Here is a 23,817-nt window from a genome sequence, read left to right on the forward strand (position 1 = left end):
TCAAGAAGAATATAATAATTCCATTCCCAAAGAAAGCAGGTGTTGACAGATGTGAAAATTACCGAACTATCAGTTTAATAAGTCATGGCTGCAAAATACTAACGCAAATTCTTTACAGACGAATGGAAAAACTAGTAGAAGCCGACCTCGGGGAAGATCAGTTTGGATTCCGTAGAAATATTGGAACACGTGAGGCAATACTGACCCTACGCCTTATCTTGGAAGCTAGATTAAGGAAAGGCAAACCTATGTTTCTAGCATTTGTAGACTTAGAGAAAGCTTTTGACAATGTTGACTGGAATACTCTCTTTCATATTCTGAAGGTGGCAGGGGTAAAATACAGGGAACGAAAGGTTATTTACAATTTGTACAGAAACCAGATGGCAGTTATAAGAGTCGAGGGGCATGAAAGGGAAGCAGTGGTTGGGAAGGGAGTGAGACAGGGTTGTAGCCTCTCCCCGATGTCATTCAATCTGTATATTGAGCAAGCAGTAAAGGAAACAAAAGAAAAGTTTGGAGTAGGTATTAAAGTCCAGGGAGAAGAAATAAAAACTTTGAGGTTCGCCGATGACATTGTAATTCTGTCAGAGACAGCAAAGAAATTGGAAGAGCAGTCGAATGGAATGGACAGTGTCTTGAAAGGAGGATATAAGATGAACATCAACAAAAGCAAAATGAGGATAATGGAATGTAGTCCAATTAAGTCTGGTGATGCTGAGGAAATTAGATTAGGAAATGAGACACTTGAAGTAGTAAAGGAGTTTTGCTATTTGGGGAGCAAAATAACTGATGATGGTCGTAGTAGAGAGGATATAAAATGTAGACTGGCAATGGCAAGGAAAGCGTTTCTGAAGAAGAGAAATTTGTTAACATTGAGTATAGATTTAAGTGTCAAGAAGTCGTTTCTGAAAGTATTTGTATGGAGTGTAGCCATGTAAGGAAGTGAAACATGGACAATAAATAGTTTGGACAAGAAGAGAATAGAAACTTTCGAAATGTGGTGCTACAGAAGAATGTTGAAGGTTAAGTGGGTAGATTACGTAACTAATGTGGAGGTATTGAATAGGATTGGGGAGAAGAGAAGTTTGTGGTACAACTTGACTAGAAGAAGGGATCGGTTGGTAGGACATGTCCTGAGGCATCAAGGGATCACAAATTTAGCATTGGAGGGCAGCGTGGAGGGTAAAAATTGTAGAGGGAGGCCAAGAGATGAATACACTAAGCAGATACAGAAGGATGTAGGTTGCAGTAGGTGCTGGGAGATGAAGGAGCTTGCACAGGATAGATTAGCATGTAGAGCTGCATCAAACCACTCTCAGGACTGAAGACCACAACAACAACATGTTGTGATTGATGACATCGAATACTTTAGAGAGGTCTAGAAATATGGCTGAGAATGTTCTTTACTGTCTATTGCATTTAAGGCTTCATTTAGGAATGCAAAGATAGCTGTCTCAGTAGATTTAGATTATCGTAATCCATGTTGAGTATTTGAGAAATAATTATTTTTTTCTATTATTCTGATTAGTCTTTTATAATAGATTTTTTCAATTATTTTGGAAAAACCAGATAATAGTGAGATTGGCCTGTAGTTTGATACTTCTGTTTTCATCCCTTTCTTGAACAGGGGTTTTACTTTCGCTATCTTCAATTTTTCTGGGAACACCTCTTCTGATAGAGACCAGTTACAGATGTTGACAAGTGGCCTGGCTATGAGGGGAGCACATTTTTTTAAGATGCAGTCAGGTATATTGTCAGTACCAACAGAGAATTTGGGCTTCCAGTTCTATGATTATTTTAAGTATTACCTTTTCATTGGTGGGGTATAGAAAAATAGATGGTTATTTATTGTACATCTAGATTGATTTATAAGAGTACACTGTAAATTTTGATTTATAAGATGTTTAGCTATCTGTGTAAAGTAGGAATTAAATTTATTTGCAATTTTTGTAGGTTCAGTTATCACAGTTGAGTTTTCCATTAGGCAGTTTTTGGAAGTTATCTGTTCTGCCACAGTTTCTTTCCTGACAATATTCGATATGGCTTTCATCTTATGGTGGAATTTTTTATATATGTGTCATTTGCCATTATTTTTGCTTGTTTGACAACATTTTTAATATCTTTTTATAGGTTTTGTAATAAGAGTCAAATTCTGGTGATGTGAGTTGTTTGGACAATCTGTGCAATAATCTTTTTTGTTTGAAGATACTAGAATCCCAGGAGTAATCCATTTATTTTTTGTTTTCCTTGTGTATATTTTTCTCTGGGTAGGAGGTAAGCACAGTTCAAAATAGTAGGAAAAATTGTTAATAAATTTATTATATTTTTGATCTGTGTGTTCGCAATTATAAATCTCTTCCCAGCTTTCTTTGCTCAAGTAACGGAGAAAATTATTTATATTTTCCTTATTGTAGTTTCTACTGGTGGTTGTCAGGCAGTGTTTAAGCTGTAGCTCTGTTTCCATATTCAGAGAGCTTTAGAGCTTTGTGATCCCCAAAGCCTGTGTTTAGTGTTTCTATTGTGTAGTTCATTTCTACATTTACAAAAGTATGATCAATCATGGAACGTGAAGTCTTTCTGGTACAAGTTGCTGTTTCTATGGTGGATTTCATGTTAAAAGTTTGCAAGAGATTCAGTAATTCATTCTTTTCTTTGATTTCCTTTGCAAAGTTAATATTAAAATCACCACATAGTATAAATCGTAAAGTTAACAGCAGCATGCAATTGCAGTCAGATAGTCCGTGAGCCTTAGTTGCAACTGTTCTACAGTGCATTTCTCAACACAAAACCTCATCTTAAATGACTTGTTATTTAACTCCAAGAGTGGGTTCACCCTTTCACGTAACATGTCTGGAGCTCGTCGGGTCTTGTCATCATTGTCTTCAGTGGACACATCTGAATGCTCAGATATTTGTAATGTAAATGAAAGAAAACAATATAATTCACATCATATATGGTTATTGCACACAGAATTTTGCCCAAAACTGGTCTAGAATTCTCGGAAAATGGAGTGTGTGGTATGGTTTCAATGGTATGGAATGGCATAGTAATGTTGTTATAATTATCTTTGTGACCAATAAAGTAGAGAAAGTAGTAACAAATGAAAAAATTTTAAGGATTGAGGTGCGTTCGAACACATGGCGTTCTGTGCTGCAGTCCACTGTGCTACCTGTGATCCACTGCGACGAATGCAATTGGGATCTGTGGTTAATATATTTCAGAACACTTGCTTATGTTCTATTTATCAACGCACATGTAGTTATGGATGTATTTGGTAGTTAAAAATTTAATACAAATTGCACAATTACTGCTCCTTGAGCCGAAAGAGAACATATGTAAGTAATGTCGAATTGTTATTGGCTGCTGTCAAAATTCCCATACATTACTGTTCACTGCAAATATTTCAATTTTTCCTTTCTTACTCTGCTGCTAAATGTGTATAAAATGCCTCTGAACTAATCACATAAATTGTGAATCATCTCCCAACAGCTGGTATCATACTGATCATTAATTACACATGGTAGCCTATAATTTCCTTAACCTAACATTCCAGATCATAAAAAAGTATTTGGCTTATCAGTCGCGTGAGAATGGCATATTCACATATTTACTTGCCATTTTTTGTGTTAATAGCAACTTTTTTGTTATTTCAGTTGGTATCGCTAAAAACAAAAGGATGAATTGATGTGCTACTACACTATAAACTGATGATTTCAGCTGAATCTGAATTTGAACTGCGAATTTTCATCAATCAAATATGATCCAACTTCACAGCAATGTGATCTAGGATTAACATTTATACAGTGTAGATTTTGAGGTTAAGCTTGATCCAAGATCATTTTCTGTCTTAAACTAAGGTTAAAATCTTTTGGCCCTGAGACAGGTTTGGAAGCATTCTCAGCTAGCTTGGAGGTCAAAGTGACAGCTTGCAATATGTGGAAAAGAGTTGTCGCTAGATATCTGTTACATTGCATGTTCAGCAAATTACTACAGTATGCACTGATCTAATTTCATGCCATTGCATATTCATCAATTTCATAATCACTGATGGATTCATATCATTTCAGTACATTTAAATGACTTCATATACAATAAATGTAAAATTTACCTCCTTGTCTATGATTCATGTCATTTTGTATTTCTGTACAAAGACTTTCATGGCACTACTGATAGAACCAAGAAGCTGTTGATCCCTGAAATGAGAAAAAAGTTACAAATGTATCTTATTAACTACTCATTATACAAATTATTTAATTAACTCATATCAAGGTTTGTTAACGTTAGGGCATGTATTCTTGAATTAAAGGAGTCCTTGCAATTTTTAATTTATGACCTGTGTAGGCAGCAATTGAATATAACTTTGACTATTGTTAAGCATTGTTATGGCACACAGAATCTGTTTCCGACAGCTGTTTCTCTGGGATGGCATCTACAGAATGCGATAATTAAGTCAAACATTGATTAAAAAACCAGGTTTCTGAATGGTAATGTCAAAACTGGTATCTTCTCTTGTTAGAAAATACTTGGCCACTACTAGTCCACAGATGTGTACTAGATTCTTTGAGGCTCTATCTTCAGCACCATTTTAATAATAATAATAATAATATTAATAATAACCTAAGGTCCGAGAAAGGAAAGAAGATAACAATAATATTTATTCAACATCGAATAATCAAATACAATCCCTAGAAATAATACAGTTTCAGGACATCATACAGATTATTATTCCGAATACGTCAGTTTATAAATTACAAACTAAAGATTTGTTTGTATTAATAAATTTTAGATTTTGATGGATTTTACATTTGGTAGTATATGATCAAAATATTACAAATATTGTTTTTATCAACATTATATTAGTTGTAGGCTACTTAAAACTATGAGCTTGACATACTTATGAAGCACTTTTCATACAGATATAATAACCATCTAGGGAATAAAAAGGGTTTTCAATTAGAATTCTTTTTAGCTGATCTTTTAATTTGTTAGTAGGAAGGGTTGTGAGACTTTTTTGGTAGGGCATTGGCTAGTTTCAGCCCAGCATGAAGTGCATTTTTTTTTTTTTTTTTCATATAAAGCTGTTCTGTGGCTATTTACATGGTATCTGAACTTTTGCCTTGTATCAGACTGGTGCAGGTCACAGTTGAAATTTGGATTTTTTGTTTTCACAAGCAATATAACTTTCAATATGTATACACCTATAATGGTAAGCACACCTAATTTTGGGAACAGATTCCGACATGATTCTTGAGGTTTGGCACCACAAATAATTCTGATAACTTTTTTCTGTAGTATTAATAATGTACTTAGGTTGGCTTGAGTTGTTGCACCCTATATTTCTACAGCATAGTTTAAGTTTGATGAGAATAGGGCATGATAAGCAGTTTTTAGTACACTCATGTCCTTACAATATTTCCTAATCATATTTATAGCAAACAAATTCTTCGGCAGCTTACATGCTAAGGAATCAATATGCATGTCCCATTGTGCTTTACATGTGTTAAAAAATTGCTGTGTAAGGGATTTCATGATCCCATCTGAATTAGATGTGACAGTCAGATTTGCATTTTAGTAAAACGTAAAAATGTTTGACACAACCACATAACTCAACACTTGGTGACACCAGAAATCATGTGAAATGATCTTATCGTAAGTTTTATGCATGTGAGCCAAGAATTGTAATGCTTTATTAACATTTTACAGCCATGCCTCACCTCCAGCTAAAATGGATAATTCTAAGCTTTGTACCTGGTTGAAATAATTTAAAATTTATGATAATGGAAGTTTACACAGAAAACACAATTAATTTTTTAGTTATGAGCATTAAAGCAGAAGTTCTGAGCTTTAACAGTAGTTTTCATAGCTCTGAAATTCTATTTCCTTAAGGTGTACACTTAATAATGTGTTTTTCTTCACAACATTGTTTCTGACGAAGTTCACAACATGTTTGCAACTTTGTTGTCCTCAGGCACACTAATAACAATCATTTCTGTGAGTATATTTCCATCATCAGCAATATTGAAGATGGTGGCAAACATTTCTCATTACATATTCACATTGTGTAGTGAATAGAATGTTGCAAACATTGATAAGCAGTAGAAATCACAAACAATGTAGCAAACATTTCTGAAAAACATTTTTCAAACCCAGTTTTAGAGACTTTACGTAGACATTCCACCATGGGTAGCAGTGTAGCGGGTCATGGGTGCAATAACTGCTACTGAGGAGTGAAAGAGCATTTTAGATGTCAGAACGCGATGGCTCTCCCTCGTAGGCATTGTGGGTTCGATGGTTTGGGAAGCTGCAGAGAAACAATCGACGAACATTAACAATTTTTTATTAGTCCATTAAAACTGAATTTGTGTGGGTGCACCCTCTTTTCCAGCTTAGTTTGCCGCGGCCTCAAACTATTTCCCGTCAGTGCAGCAGATGAGGCAGGCAGCTAGTGGTGCTTCACATGCTGCTGCGATGCAAGTTGCTTGCCGTGGGACTTGACTTTACTGCAGGCACAAGGTGGTCAGCAGCATCTTCAATATTGTGGGGGTGCCCATTTGTTCATGCTTTAGACCAGGAGGTCATGACATATATGTCAGCAAGCGGTTCTGTTTAGGTGGCGGCAGTGTGTTGGCTGACACGGACCTGAGCAATGAGTCACCAGTCATCAGTTCAGAGCATGGGGGCAGTGTTGGCAGCTGCGTCATAGGTACAGCATCAACTGCAAGGCTGTGACTGAGACGGGCTGCGTGCAGTGACGTTGCCCAGCTGGTTGACTTATGTAGTGGAAAGGCTTGCGTGGTCAGCATACCTCAGTAGTGCTGCATCAGATGTGGCAGCTATATGTTGTCACACTGCTGATGGGGTGGATGTCTCCTGCCCAGCTGAAGCGAATGTTAGGAGCTGGCAGTTGCCCCAATGACTTTATGTGACTGGGAGGGGATAGGTTTGGACTGTGCCCCATTTGGTGGCAGCAGTCAGTAGGAAGAATGTTGACAGCCTTGCAATGGCAGCTGACACATGATGATGATGATGATGATGATGATGATGTCTCATACACAGAGGATCGTAGGAGACGATGTGGGAGACCCACACTGCTGACTAGGCAAGGTCCTAGCAGAGATGGTTTGCCATTGCCTTCCTCCGACCATAATGGGGATGAATGATGATGATGAAGATGACACGACAACACCCAGTCATCTCGAGGCAGGAAAAATACCTGAGCGTGCCTGGAATCAAACCCGTGTGCGGGAAGCGAGAACGCTACTGCAAGAAAGCGAGCTGCGGACAGCTGACACATAGCAGGTGCCAATTCGAAGCAGCCAGCTTTGATACAAGACGAGGCAGTCCTTGTTGCAGTTGAGGTCATGTATGTGGTACACTAAGTGCCATCAAATGTATGAAAATGCTGGTTACTTCCAAGTGAGCAGGTCATGATTACGGAGCTGCTGGTATGGCATAAGTGATGAGCTTGCAGATTTCAGTATGCATTTGGATTTTGGTGTCAGGTCCTGTCTTGTGTCCCTGCTGCTGCACTCCTTCCTTCCTGCAATAAGTCAACCCAACAATTTCTTGAATGGCTAAAGTCTGGTTGCAACAAAGGAGCTGTTCCTACAGTTCATGTTTTAAGAAACATTTGTCCAGAGTACAAGTTCTAAGTTAGCTGCTCTAAGTCTGTATTCTTTGTTCCCCTATTTATATGTTCCACCTTCTTGTGCTCAGACATAGTTACAAAATAATCCAATAAATGTACAAAATGGGAAAGCAGAGTAGACTGTTGCAGTGCAAACACTGCCAATCAGAGCGCTCAAATCAGGTTTTGTCATTCTATGTACCAATTTAGCATATGCTAATAAGTTAAAACCTCATTTCCTGTATGACACAGACACAGGGTCAGCTATGATTTTTGTACAGCATATCCTAGCTTCTTGCACATCAGATGGACCTAGGAAAACTGTTTCAGATTTTTGTAGAACAGCTGTAATTTTGTCAGACAGTTTTGCATTTAAACCATCTCTTTTGCTGCTAAATTGTCCAAGCTGAAGCAGAAAGTATCAGTCATTCATACTTCATAATGATAGACAGCCCTATTCACAGAAAAAATAAACTATTGAATTAATATTTTTAAATTCGAAAGAAATATAATTGCCTAAATGCTTCTTAAAGGTAAAACATCTTCTGTTGGACAGATTTTTCTATAGATGATACTCAAAATTGTAATTGGATGGAATAGAGTTTATATAAACTAAACATTTTATTCAAATTAATGATATGAATATCATAGAGGGAAACATTCCACGTGGGAAAAATATATCTAAAAACAAAGATGATGTAACTTACCAAACGAAAGCGTTGCTATCTTGATAGAGACACAAACAAACACACACAAAATTCAAGCTTTCGCAACCCACAGTTGCTTCATCAGGAAAGAGGGAAGGAGAGGAAAAGACGAAAGGATGTGGGTTTTAAGGGAGAGGGTAAGGAGTCATTCCAATCCCGGGAGCGGAAAGATTACCTTAGGGGGAAAAAAGGACAGGTATACACTCGCACACACACACACACATATCCATCCGCACATACACAGACACAAGGAGACATATGTAAAGGCAAAGAGTGTGGGCAGAGATGTCAGTTGAGGCGAAAGTACAGAGGCAAAGATGTTGTTGAATGACAGGTGAGGTATGAGCGGCGGCAACTTGAAATTAGCGGAGGTTGAGGCCTGGTGGGTAACGGGAAGAGAGGATATATTGAAGGGCAAGTTCCCATCTCCAGAGTTCTGATAGGTTGTTGTTAGTGGGAAGTATCCAGATAACCCGGACAGTGTAACACTGTGCCAAGATGTGCTGGCCGTGCACCAAGGCATGTTTAGCCACAGGGTGATCCTCATTACCAACAAACACTGTCTGCCTGTGTCCATTCATGCGAATGGACAGTTTGTTGCTGGTCATTCCACATAGAAAGCTTCACAGTGTAGGCAGGTCAGTTGGTAAATCACGTGGGTGCTTTCACACGTGGCTCTGCCTTTGATCGTGTACACCTTCCGGGTTACAGGACTGGAGTAGGTGGTGGTGGGAGGGTGCATGGGACAGGTTTTACACTGGGGGCGGTTACAAGGGTAGGAGCCAGAGGGTAGGGAAGGTGGTTTGGGGATTTCATTGGAATGTACCAAGAGGTTACGAAGGTTAGGTGGACGGCGGAAAGACACTCTAGGTGGAGTGGGGAGGATTTCATGAAGGATGGATCTCATTTCAGGGCAGGATTTGAGGAAGTCGTATCCCTGCTGGAGAGCCACATTAAGAGTCTGATCCAGTCCCAGAAAGTATCCTGTCACAAGTGGGGCACTTTTGGGGTTCTTCTGTGGGAGGTTCTGGGTTTGAGAGGATGAGGAAGTGGCTCTGGTTATTTGCTTCTGTACCAGGTCGGGAGGGTAGTTGCGGGATGCAAAAGCTGTTTTCAGGTCGTTGGTGTAATGGTTCAGGGATTCAGGACTGGAGCAGATTCGTTTGCCACGAAGAAATCAAGGGGAGTCAAATCAGGCAACCAGGCTAACCATCATACTGCAGCATTCCATCCTATTCAGTGGTCAGAAATCTTTTCATTTAGTATTTGCATTGCAACATGAGGAGAGTGTGCTGGGCAGCTGTCACGTTGGAACAACATACACTGTCACTTATCCAATGGTAGCTCTTCTAGAAGAACAGGTAGGATGATTGTAAGAAAATGTGTGTATGTATTTCCATTTAATATGCTTTGACTGAATTAAGGCCCCCACAATGGAATTTCTTACATTGTCACGCCATATGTTAACACTCCATGGTTGTTGTTATTATATCTGATAAGCCAGTTGTGATTTGCAACTGCCCAGTTTTGCATGTTATCTAAATTTACTTTATTGTAGTTCATAACAGTTGCTTCATTGGTAAGAAACACATTTTGGAAAATGTATCTCCCAGACACTGCAGAGCAAACCAACAAAGTTGTATATGACGTTCGAAACCACATCCTCTGAGTGCCTGATGTAGTGACAAATGGTAAGAGCAGAATTTATGTCAATGAGAGATGTGAATGACACTCCTCTGGCTGATTCCACATTCCTTGGAAACACATCTTGTGTCACCATGTGGACTGATTAGTGTCATACCTTTTTTTGTGTGCTGCACCAGTTGCAGTCTTTTTCCTCATCCTCATCCTCTGTTTCATGTTGAAGCTGCCTGTTCGCACTAGTAACCTAATAATTGGTGCTAGTGCTTGGCAGTATGGACAATGATCCACCACAGTTCAAAAGGAACAATGAGGTACATAATTGCAATACCAGAAGAGAAAATGATGATCATTACTGTACATTAAGATTGTCTTTAGCACAAAAATGGGTGCACAATGCTGTCACAAAAATTTTTGATTACTTACCCAGTGATATAAAATGTCTGACAGCCAGCAAAGTAAAACTTGATAAAAGAAACTGAGAGAGTTTCTTCTTGACAACTCCTTCTATTCCAAAGAAGAATATCTGTTACTGTAATTTTTGAAAGATAGTGGGTAGGAATTACTGATTCACATCTTTGTATCTTTCTTTTTATTTTTGGAAAAAAATAGAAATATTCAGAATGCACAAATTACATTGTGATGTAAATGTAAAATGACTCATTCCACATCAGTATGTTCCGTCGTGCAAAATTATCCATGGAACATGTAAGTAACTAGCTAAATTAATGTAATTGGATAGATAAAAAACCTACTCACCAAGTGGCAGTAGAACACACACATAAAAGAAGGTTATAATTGGGCAAGGTTTTGGAGCCAGTGGCTCCTCCTTCAGGCAGAAGGGTTGAAGGGGAAGAAAGAGCAGTGAAGAAGAAGCACTGGAGAGGTCTAGGAAAAGTGGTAGATTTTGGAAAAGTCACCCAGAATCCCATGTCGGGGAGACTTACCGAACAAGATGAGAAGGAAAGGCTAACTAAATTAAATTTTAACTTGATTGACCCACAATTCTACAGAGAACATGTATGCAGTTTCACTTCTGTGAGTGCGCCTGTGCACCTCTGATTGAGTGATAATCAACAGAGGGTGCTAAACTCAACAGAGGGCACTCATTGTTTATGTGTATGTGCCACTACAGTGATTTTTAGTGTACACTTAGTGATACATACCAGCATTGTTCAGTGTAAAATTCACTTGAAGATAGCTGCCTGGATGTCAGGCAGAGGACATTGACATCATCTGGCTGCAATCCCAAAACCTTGTGGATTGCTCATTTCTCTTGGAAAACTTCATGAATCACACAGGCAGAGAAATAATTAATATTGAAACCACAGATAGCATGTGCAGATGTGCATGCAAGGCCGTACTGTGAAGATAATTCATAATGGATTTGGAGACAACTGAAGCAATCAAAGGGGTCTGTCCGCCTCTAACAGCCAAAATAGAAGTGAGCAAAGATAATGTATCCTCAGCAAAACCATTACTCCCTCATCACAGAAGGTGAAATTCCACTCTAAAATAAGTTGAAAATGAAGAATAAGGATGTAAAACCATTGTATTTTAAACACCAGCTACCTCTGACATACATTAAGCAAGAAACGTCTCTGAAAGATGACACTTATACTTCAGTGGAATTTGAACTATAGGAGGACAAAGATCCTAGCACAGACAAAACATAACTATATACATCTTAAAAAGACAGTCCTTCTGGTCCTCTCAATTACTTGTACTAATATACTAAAGTACTCCAGGAAGAATAAACTGATTTGTGAAAGGGCAAAAGATAAGATCATTGTGTTTGTCAGTGACACTTCTAACTCCTCTTTTATTGCTCTTAGAACCATTTACAAGAAGTAGCTTTATCAGTGCATGTCAGTAAAAGTAGCTGTACCGATTCATGTGCTGCTTGCAATAATGGTTTATCTGTTTAGCCCTACATGCTCGTGTTAACAGTGAAGTCTTCAAAAACCTGATTCCTTTCAATTATTTAATTAATTAATCACACAAAGTTTTCTGTAAATCCCATCATGAAGGATAACCTTTACAGATATGGAACATGTCAAATTATACTCTAACTGGCAGAAGAAGCCACTGCATTTACTTGCATAGTGTAAACTAGCAACAAATTGTGACTAGTACTGATCTACCCACATTGATAGATATGAGGATTATGTGAATCAGTATTAGATTATATGCATGGTGACAATATAATACTTAACTTCTCATTTGTTTTTTGAACAGTTCAAGATATTGGAATGAGATTTTCAGCAAAAGTATCACCAGTCCTGATCATTGGATAGGGTGAAATGCTACAGTAAATAACCTGCCAGCCCCTTCATTTGACTCTCATAGGACCCATTTTCATTAAGGAGAATGGGCAGGTGGGAAATGCCTCCATTTCAGTAGTGACAAGTAAGCAGCCACAGAGCAGTCGTAAAAGGAAAACTAAGTGACAAAAATTCAATTTTTGCCACAAAAGCAATTCACTTACATATGAGGACATACTCATTTGAAATAGTTTTATCAAGCCCCTTCTGAGATGATATAAGTATCTGACTGTATGCATATGCCAAATAAAGTATGGTCGAGAGTAAATACATTTTATCTTAGTAGTGCAGGGCTATCTTTTCAGTACATATAATGATGGAGCCTGTCATGAGGGCCCCACTTAACACTACTTACACCGCAGTAGCCAATTACAGCCGTAATGTTTTTCAACTTTTCTCAGTGCCTTTGCAAAAATTTTCAATTACAAAATTAGCAAGTGTTAAACACTGTATTTATCTCTTCAAGAGCTTTTGAATGGTGCTAAAAAGGTATGTCATTCTATTTCAGAAAAACATACTTGCTTCGACATCTTAGTTGACACAACTGTGAAGAAGATTAACCATACAACAAAATTAAGTGCTTCTCTGCATATTGTCATTTGCTGAAAACCTCATTCCGATATCCTGGATCATAGGCAAAATGAAAAAGAGGGCATAAGATGCACATCAACAAAACCAAAACAAAGATAGTGGCCTGTAGTTGAGTTAAATCAGGTGATGCTGAGGGAATTCATTTAGCAAATGAGGCACTTGAAGTGGTACATGTGTTTTGATATTAGGCAGCAAAATAACTGATGATGGCAAAACTGAGGATATAAAATGTAGCTTGGCAATGGCAAGAAAAGCATTTTTGAAGAAAAGAAATTTGTCAACATCGAGTATAGATTTAAGTGTCAGGAAGTCATTTTCTGAAAGTATTCGTATGGAGTGTAGTTATGTATGGGAATGAAACATGGGCAATAATCAGTTTTGGCAAGAAGAGAATAGACGCTTTTGAAATGTGGTGCTACAGAAGAATGCTGAAGATTGGGTGAGTAAATCATGTAACTAATGAGAAGGTACTGAATAGAACTGGGGAGAAAAGAAATTTGTAGCACAACCTGATTAGGAGGATGGATTGGTTGATAAGACACATTCTGATACATCATTGGATCATCAGTTTAATACTGAAGGTAAGTGTGAGACGTAAAAATCATAGAGGGAGACCAAGAGACGAATATAGTAAGCAGATTCAGAAGGTTGTAAGTTGCTGTAGTTATTCAGAGATGAAGAGGCTTGCACAGGATAGAGTAGCAGGGAAGTTTTGCATCTTTATGAATAAGTTAGAATCTCTTTTGACCAAATTGTTCTCTAAAACTAGAAATTTAATAATTGTAGGTGACTTTAATGTCAACTTCTTAACTGATAACAACCTCAAAACTGACCTGGACCACTTAATGAATTCTTACAACTTGGCTGCGATGGTTACCTGGCCCACTAGAGTTACAGAAAATTGCAAGAGCCTTCTAGATAATATTTTCATTGACAAGAATAGAGTCAACAGTGCTAGTGTGAGCAAAGTAATTTATGGCCTGTCTGACCATGATGGACAACTTCTGAAAGTAAATAACATCAGTTTGTGCAATAAAATCTCCCACACCTATAGGTCCTATAGATGTATAAACACTGAAACTGTGTCTGCCTTTAACGACTATTTGTCACAGATAGATTGGGAGTCAGTGTACAGCACATCAGATGTTAATGATAAATTTAACCTTTTTTTAAATGAATTTATATCTGTATTTGAAATGGCTTTCCCAAAAAAAACTGTCAGAAAGAACAATGAGGTTTCTTCCAGTAAACCATGGATTACTGGAGGTATAAAAATTTCTTGCAGGAATAAGAGGGAGTTACATGCCTCACTAAGAGTATCAAATGATCCCCTTGAAAGGTCTCATTTTAAGTTATATTGTAAAATTTTAAAAAGGGTGATAAACAAATCCAAGAGCCTGTATATTAAGTCTGAAATTGATAAATCTGAGAACAAAATAAAAGCAGTTTGGAATGTTATAAAGAGAGAGTGTGGCAAGAGTAACAAGAATGTTATTACCACAGAGATAAGCTATAAGGATGAGGTTATTCATAATCCTGTAACAGTTTCCAACATATTCAACAATCACTTCATAACTGCAGCAGAACAAGTAGGTTGTAACGGTTCCTTAAATGCTGCTACGCATTTATTACACAGAGCTAACCCTAACACGTATGACCCAATTTGTATTGCCCCAGTTACTATTACTGAAGTTAAAAATACCATCAAGGCCTTAAAAAATAAAAATTCCACTGGTATTGACAACATTTCACCAAAAATACTGAAGCATTGTAGTGACCACATATGTCAAGTCCTGTGTCACATTTTTAATGAGTCTATCCAGCAAGGTGTTGTCCCAGAGAGATTAAAGCTTGCCGTTGTGAAACCACTTTTCAAGAAGGGTGACAAAACTAATTTATCTAACTACCGTCCAATATCACTACTAAGTAGTTTCTCAAAAGTATTAGAGAAACTAATGTATACAAGAATTGTAGAACATCTTAACAGCCACAACATACTCAACAGAAACCAGTTTGGTTTCCAAAAAGGTAGATCAACTGAGCAGGCTATTTTTTCTCTCACAAATGAAATTTTAGAGTCAATAAATAATAAAATGTCACCTATTGGAATTTTTTGTGACTTGTCTAAGGCCTTTGACTGTGTGGACCACAACATTCTCTTACATAAGGCTAATTTTTATGGCTTGCGAGGTAGCATTGGTAGATGGATAGAATCATATCTGCAAAACAGAAAACAGAAGGTGATAATTAATGGTGCCAATGATAGTCCCATTTCTTCTGATTGGGGCACATTAAAGTGTGGTGTGCCTCAGGGGTCCATCCTAGGACCTTTGCTTTTCCTTATCTTCATCAATGATCTCCCACTTTGCACAGACACCGAGTGTAAATTTACTCTTTTTGCCGATGACACCACTATTCTGCTTGAAAGTCGAACTAACAGTGACCTAGAAAATAAATGTAATGCTGTACTCGTTGACATCCTACACTGGTTTAAGTGCAACGGACTAACTCTAAACATTCAGAAAACTCAGTATATGCAATTTCACACATCTCAACAAGAAAATGAAGTATGCCACTTAAACTGTGGTAACCAAAATATACTACACTGTGAATCATCTAAGTTCTTGGGCATTCTAATTGATGGCAAGCTGAACTGGTCTGAGCATATCTTAGACCTACATAGAAGGCTCAGTGTGGCAACTTATGCTCTGCGTGTAATCACCCCCATTGGTGATGAGGACGCTACTAAAGCTGCCTACTTTGGTTATTTTCATTCTATCATGTCGTATGGCATAATATTTTGGGGCAACAAGCCTTTAGCCAAAAAAATATTTACTGCACAGAAGAGAGCTGTTAGAATCATGAGTGGTGTTCATCCAAGATATTCTTGCAGAAGTCTGTTTCATAAGTTACAAATATTAACACTTACCTCTCAATTCATATTTTCTTTGATGATTTTTGTTTCTAACAACCTATCTCTTTTTAAAACTAATAGTGAATGTCATGATCATAATACTAGGTCTAAAAATGATCTACACAGGGATCTGAAACATTTAAGTCTTGTTCAGAAAGGTGTTCATTATTCAGCCACAAAAATTTTCAACTCCCTTCCATCAGGTATTAAAGATCACATTAATGTCTTACCTACTTTTAAATGTAAATTGAGAGAATACCTAATGGTAAATTCCTTCTATTCTCTTGATGAGTATCTACAGATAAAGCAATGATTTTTTATACTGATAAAAATTTGTTTGCTATAGATCACATTAACTGTTTAATTTGGAAAATGTACTATATTTCCTTTTTAGGTATTGTTTTATATTACTTGAGCTATACCTTTGATTTGATTTTAACCTACAAACTTATTCATAATCTTATGGTACATTTTTGTCATTTTATATATGTGTATTATTTGTTTAATTTGGAAAATGTACTATATTTCCTTTTTAGGTATTGTTTTATATTACTTGAGCTATACCTTTAATTTGATTTTAACCTACAAACTTATTCATAATCTTATGGTACATTTTTGTCATTTTATATATGTGTATTATATCTGTTGTATGTAATCATGACTCATTCCACATCCTTGTGATTTATCACAATACGGATTCATGGAATACGAAATAAATAAATAAATAAATAAAATAAATAAATAGCATGGAGAGCTTCATCAAGCCAGTCTTTGTACTGAACACCACAACAAAAACAGGCAAAATGAAAGATATGTTAGGTCTTACATGATTTACGTTCATGTGTACTACTCAACTGCTGTTCTTAGCTGCTGTTTCATCATAATCATTTATGCAACTTTATTGATTTCACTGAACACTCTTAGCAGTTTATGTACTGAAAATGCGAAAACCTGCATAATATGAACATTAGTTTTAGCTGGAATCCTTGAGTCCAGATATTGTGATAAATTGTAGAAGTGGCTTATAAGGTATTCTTTTTAAGTATGGCATTGGAGACTTGTGGAGGAACAAAGATACTTTAAGGAGTAATGGTAACAACTGATCAGATCGTAGAGGTGTTGAATAATCAAAAGTCACATAAACAAGACTGAGAACTTATGATCCTATCAAGGATCTTTGTTAATGCCAGATGTTGGAGCTGCAGGTAAACAAGCTGGGATGATGAGCCACCATTTCCATCCCTTTGTGCCATAATTTCTTTTGTACAATACTTCGTCAATTAATATTAAATCTCCTTTGACATCTTTTCCTCTGTAAAGCATCTATAGTCTTCAGCAACATTAAACCTTCTCCTTTGTTCAGGTGAAGTGTTCATTAGTGCAGTGATGCATGGGAGTATTTGGTAAAGACAGTGTATGGTCTGCTATATAAATAAAGTCAGAACTTATTGATTAGATTTTTAGATTAGATTCAGTTTTTATTCCATAGACCCAAAAATAGAGATGAGTCTCGTGGGTGTGGGACGTGTCAGAAAGTGTAACATAAAACATTAGAATGTGATACGTACTACCCTGATCATTTGTCAGGAGATAGTCGAAATAAGTTAATACAATGCAGTAAACTGGAACAGCTAATATTTACAGAATTAACACACTGTCAGAATGAAACATTGTTATACACTATTAATAAATTTATCATACCCAAAATACCTAATTTTGACTGTTGTCACCAAGTGTTGTCAAAACTGAAATCTAACATATTTTTACTTAAGCTGGCTTAACAATCTCTGTTAAGATATTCATCTATGGAGTAGGAGGAGTTGCCTATCAAAAAGTCTTTCAAACTCTGTTTAAACCGTGTATCTGAAACCAAGTTTTTAATGGTTTCTGGCAATTTATTGAAAATGTGTGTTCCTGAATATTGGACACCTTTTTGGACCAAGGTAAGTGATTTTAGGTCTTTATGTAGATTGTTCTTATTCCTAGTATAGATAGTATGTATTGAGCTATTGGTTGGAAATAGAGATGTATTACTTGCAACAAATTTTGTTAGGGAATAAATATAGTGAGAAGCAGCAGTTAGAACACAAAGTTCCTTGAATAGGTTTCTACAAGATGTTCATGAATTTACACTGCAAATGATTCTTATCACACACTTTTGCACCATAAAAACTTTGGCTCAGTTTGATCAGTTGCCCCAGAATATGATCCCATATGACAATAGAATGAAAGTAAGCAAAGTATGCAAGTTTTTTTATTTATTTATTTATTTTATTTTATGTCTCCTACATCTGACATCATTCTCACGGCAAATACAGACTTGTTTAGGTGCATAAGCAATTCTGTGGTATGCTCTTGCCAACTGAATTTATTATCGAGTTGTAATCCCAGAAATTTAACACTGTCAACCTCTTTGATCTGCTTGTCTTCATACATTATACTCATGCTGGAAGGAAATCTCTTACAGATTCTGAACTGCATATAGTGGGTCTTCTCAAAATTTAATGACAGTGGATTAACTTTAAACCACTTATTAATGTCAGTGAAAATTTGTTTAGCAGCTATTTCTAAATCTGTACTTGACTTGCTACTTATTGTAATGTTTGTATCATCTGCAAACAAAACAAACTTAGCATCTGGCAATGTAACAGATGAGAGGTCATTAATGTACATAAGAAAAAGCGATGGATCCAAGATGGAACCTTGAGGAACACCACATGTAATTAATTCCCAGTCAGATGAAGACTGACTGCTTACTGCATAAGTGTTTCAACACCCCTCTTTGTTTCCTGTTAGATAGATAAGACTCAAACCATTCCGCAACATTGCCGGTGACACCATAATATTCTGATTTACTTAATAGAATGCTGTGGTTCACACAGTCAAAGGTTTTTGACAGATCACAGAAAATGCCAGTAGCCTCTAATTTATTACCTAACAAATTAACTACATTCTCATTGTAAGTGTAAATAGCTTTCTCTATATCAGAACCATTCTGAAATCCCAACTGTAACTATGACAATATATTATTTGCAGTCAGATGCTTAAGTAGACACTTGAGCACAACCTTTTTGAATATTTTTGAGAAAGCCGGCAAATGAAATTGGTCAATAGTTTGATGATATCTCTTTATCCCCCTTCTTGTAAAGAGGCTTAACTTCAGCATATTTTAACCAGTCTGGAAATGTTCCGCTGATAAGAGATTGATTACACAAATAAATTAAGACAGAACTCAACTCATATGAGCACTCTTCAATTAACTTTGTTGTTGATATGTTATCATACCCACTGGAATACTTAGATTATAAGGATTTTGCAGTGGATGCTACTTCTTTGGGAGATGTGAGTGTAATTTCCATTTTACTGAAGTTATTTTTAAAGACTGGCCTCAGATACTCCATTCCACTGTTCACTGAATCTGATGACCCCAAGCTGTCAGTAAGTACTTGTTTAAGAGGTTTGCAACACTACATGCACTTGTTACCAAAGTCTCATTTATTTTTAGAGCTATCTGTTCCTTTTACTTTTTGGCCCCACCTGTCTCTGTCTTCACAATATCCCATACAGTTTTTATTTTGTTACCTGATGTAATTATCTTTTTCTCATAATAAAGCTGCTTTGATTTCTGGATTACTTGCTTCAATATTTTGCGGTATTCTTTGTAATACATTACAATCCTAACATCAGAGCTGTTCCTAGATAGTACATACAGTCTCCTTTTTGTCCTACATGATATCTTTATTCCTTGTGTAATCCACAGTTTATTTTTTGACTTCTGTGTGATTTGAGTTACCTTTAGGGGAAAACAATTTTCAAAAGTGGAGGCAACTGTATTAATTAATGAATGCTTTGTATTTTCCATTTGAGTCAGATGTATTGTAAACATCTATCCAGTCCATGTCCTTGAGCAGTTTCCTGAATTTCTCGATTGTTGTCTTATTTATTACCCCTCATGTACCCAGATTTAATAGATTTTTTTATTGTGACAAGTTTCAGCATTTAACACAAGATGCTGCATGTCATGATCAGATAGCCCATTTACTGTTGCTTTTGTGATATGACTTTGTTCCCTAGATTTGTCTACAAAGATATTATCAATAACAGTCTCAGAGCATTTACATATCCTCGTAGCAAAGTTTACAGTAGGAACTAAATTGAATGATAATATTACTGACTGCAATAATTGTTCCCTGACAGAGCTTTTCAATAAATGCACATTAAAATCCCCAGGAACCACTATTTCCTTGTTTTTTTACTATGAGATGGGACAGCAGAGCTTCCTGATTTTTTATGAAGAAGTTAAAATTTCCTGAAGGTGATCTGTATATGCCTACTATTATAAAGGACTTATTATGAAATACTACTTCAGTTGCACAAGCTTCTAAGTGCTGCTCTGAGCAAAATTTATTAATGTCAATGGTCTGAAATCAAAACAGTTTCTGACAAATATGGCAACTCTTCCTTTCTCCATATTTTCTCTACAGAAATAAGAAGCTAACTTGAACCCTGTAACTTTTAACATATCTATACCAGTGGTCACATGATGTCCAGAGAGGCAGATTATATCAACTGGTTTGCTCAACTCTAATTCTTCAACGCAAGTAAGCAACTCATTAAGCTTACCCCTTAGTTCTATTATAAGAGTCAAGGGACATGAAAGGGAAGCAGTGGTTGGGAAGGGAGTAAGACAGGGTTGTAGCCTCTCCCCGATGTTATTCAATCTGTATATTGAGCAAGCAGTAAAGGAAACAAAAGAAAAATTCGGAGTAGGTATTAAAATCCAGGGAGAAGAAATAAAAACTTTGAGGTTCGCCGATGACATTGTAATTCTGTCAGAGACAGCAAAGAAATTGGAAGAGCAGTCGAATGGAATGGACAGTGTCTTGAAAGGAGGATATAAGATGAACATCAACAAAAGCAAAACGAGGATAATGGAATGTAGTCGAATTAAGTCGGGTGATGCTGAGGAAATTAGATTAGGAAATGAGACACTTAAAGTAGTAAAGGAGTTTTGCTATTTGGGGAGCAAAATAACTGATGATGGTCAAAGTAGAGAGGATATAAAATGTAGACTGGCAATGGTAAGGAAAGCGTTTCTGAAGAAGAGAAATTTGCTAACATCGAGTATAGATTTAAGTGTCAGGAAGTCGTTTCTGAAAGTATTTGCATGGAGTGTAGCCATATATGGAAGTGAAACATGGACGATAAATAGTTTGGACAAGAAGAGAATAGAAGCTTTCGAAATGTGGTGCTACAGAAGAATGCTGAAGATTGGATGGGTAGATCACATAACTAATGAGGAAGTATTGAATAAGATTGGGGAGAAGAGAAATTTGTGGCACAACTTGACCAGAAGAAGGGATAGGTTGGTAGGACATGTTCTGAGGCATCAAGGGATCACCAATTTAGTATTGGAGGGCAGTGTGGAGGGTAAAAATCGTAGAGGGAGACCAAGAGATGAATACACTAAGCAGATACAGAAGGATGTAGGTTGCAGTAGGTACTGGGAGATGAAGCAGCTTGCACAGGATAGAGTAGCATGGAGAGCTGCATCAAACCAGTCTCAGGACTGAAGACCTCAACCACAACAACAACAACAACAACAACAACATAGTCCTCAGATAATCCGATGCAATAGTGATAACTGATTTTGTGCACTGGTTGAATTACAACTGGATGAACCTAATTTTTGTGCCAATTTTTGAGTATCTTTAGTTTCAATCAGAGGCTGTCTGCATGGATTTTGTACATTAAAATTTGCTTTCTGGCTGCCTATTTTATCATTGTGAATGTCATTTTCAGCCTGTCTCTGAACGTCTATTGTTTCTGCCCTCCCAACCCTAAAAAACTGCTGATCTGTCACTTGTAACCACTGGTACTTTATCACTTGTGACAGTGCCTCCCCTTAAGTTATTTGCTATTAGCCCAGACAGTTTTCCCTTCCCTTTCCTGTTGAGGTGAAGGCCATGCCTAGTATAGTCCCACCTGCTGATACGGTCAACATGAACCACACCAATATGAGACCCCATATCTGATCCAAGCAGCCGTTCCACCTCTAAATTAACTCTCCTAACAGAAGAGTTTAAATGATGCCAGTCATGGCACCTCAGAACAGACACAAGCCTAACACCAGTATGTCTCGTTGCTGAAGCTAGCTTTACCAGGTCACTCTCGTTTTAATAACTAGGGTTCCTATCTATGCTGTTGCCCGCCCCACCCTCTATTACCAGGGTGTCTTTCTTCGTGAAGTCTTTACAAAGTGAACCTACATCCTCTATCACCTGACCCAGACTTGCACTAGGTTTAAAAAAGCTTGTGACCTAGTGACCTGACCCTAGTCCATCCTGCAACAGTTGACCAACACTTCTACCATGTGAACTACTGATTGCCCAATCAACTGCAAGACACACTGTCTCAGTCATAGAGTAAGTCTTCTGATACTTGACAAGTATTCTGGAGGTGTAAGTAATCACTCATTCTCTTTAAACACATTCCTGGATCACAATTAGAACTGTATTCACCCCATAACTGCTGTGCAGTTTCATCTTGGAATTCTCATCAAATAGTAAATGTACACTAAGTAATCAGACCTGCCAGCATGACAGAAACATCACTATTAGAGGTGACAGACAAGTGACACTTGACAGTGAACTGGAGTAATATAAAAGAAAATCTATATGCTTACTCTATGGAAAATGTACACAGTCTTGTAGTTTCTGAATAACATGGACTGTTACTCACTGGCATTCACTACCAAATTTGTGGTTTCTGTGGTGAGCAGAACAAGAGGGGGTCAGTGAGTACGGCAACATGTACAACAATTCAGTGAAGTGCTGTCTAATGGGAAGGATGAGGAATTGAGTGGATGAGTGTCTGTAATTACAGATGACTGTAGAAGACAAAAGTGATATTGATTTTCCATGACAGAGCTGTGCCTTCTTCGCAGATTTCCTATTCAACAAAATTGTGAGATAGCATGAATTTATGCAAACTGTGTGTTCACTGAACTGCATGCTTTCTCAGAGAAAACCTTGCAGAGTTTTGAATATGAAATTCCTTACTGTGTTTAATATGATACTGTGAAGAAGGTAATGACTATCTGAATTACATTGTGACTAAGGACAAGCTTGGAGTTACGTAAGACCCAGAAACAAAATGACTGGGGATTGAATGAAAGGATGTGTTGTTATAGAACAACAACCAATCTTATCCTGACCACTCAGAAACTCCAGTGCTTAGTGTTTTGGAACAGACAACATGGAAATTCCACATAAACAGTCCCTCAGTCACAAAATGTAATTTATGCTGTTCTATTGTTGGCTCTTTTATGTGACCTCATATCAGTTTAGAAACTGCATTTTTAAAACTTTCCAGAAAAACTGAAGTAGGAAACAGAGTGTGTAAAGGAGTTAAAATGAGAAAAAGGAATGTGGAGGGATAATTATTAGCAATGGAAAGCTTAATATTACTGATGTACAATGATTTATTCTTTTGAGAGATCTCCAAAAAAACGTGACTTACCCTAGACAAATTTTCTCACATATTTATTAACTAATATATTCTCTTTTATATATTTACTTTTAAATAATACTTGGGTAACACTCACAAGCAATAGTATCTAACAATGTCTCGTGTGTTCTGTTTTTGTGAATGTTTCAGATTTTCGCTACTTCTTTTGGAACCAGGAGAAATATATTTTGAAGACTTCAGTGCATATATGTTTCATTCTGATGCAAGTGAAGTAGAAATTGAAAGCAGAAAAGATATTGGTCGTCTTAAGATGTGTTCCAAATCCATTGTTTTTGAACCTAAAGATATCATGAAGCCTCTCATAAAAGTACCTCTGAAAGAATGCACCAAAATAGATGAGTGGAACAATAATGTATTTTCTAAGTAAGTATGTGATTTAGAGAGAAGCATGCTGTTCTTTTTGCACTATGACACTGTTCATTGTATTACACAGTGCTACACAAAATAACAAAGCACGAACCGTAATAACCTCAGTTCAACTGT

The 23,817-nt window shown here is 37.0% G+C and overlaps 1 protein-coding gene across 1 annotated transcript in view; it reads left to right on the forward strand.

Moving 5' to 3' along the window:
- Nucleotides 1–23,817, forward strand: part of LOC126160029 (protein FAN-like) — a 174,942-nt gene that overhangs the window by 10,460 nt on the left and 140,665 nt on the right. Inside the window, exon 2 of the mRNA XM_049916839.1 lies at nucleotides 23,464–23,697. Within this exon, the coding sequence (XP_049772796.1) occupies nucleotides 23,464–23,697 (234 nt within the window). The remainder of the gene's footprint in view (nucleotides 1–23,463; nucleotides 23,698–23,817) is intronic.

This window comes from Schistocerca cancellata, chromosome 2, assembly GCF_023864275.1.
Source record: "Schistocerca cancellata isolate TAMUIC-IGC-003103 chromosome 2, iqSchCanc2.1, whole genome shotgun sequence".
Classification (NCBI taxonomy): Eukaryota; Metazoa; Arthropoda; class Insecta; order Orthoptera; family Acrididae; genus Schistocerca; species Schistocerca cancellata.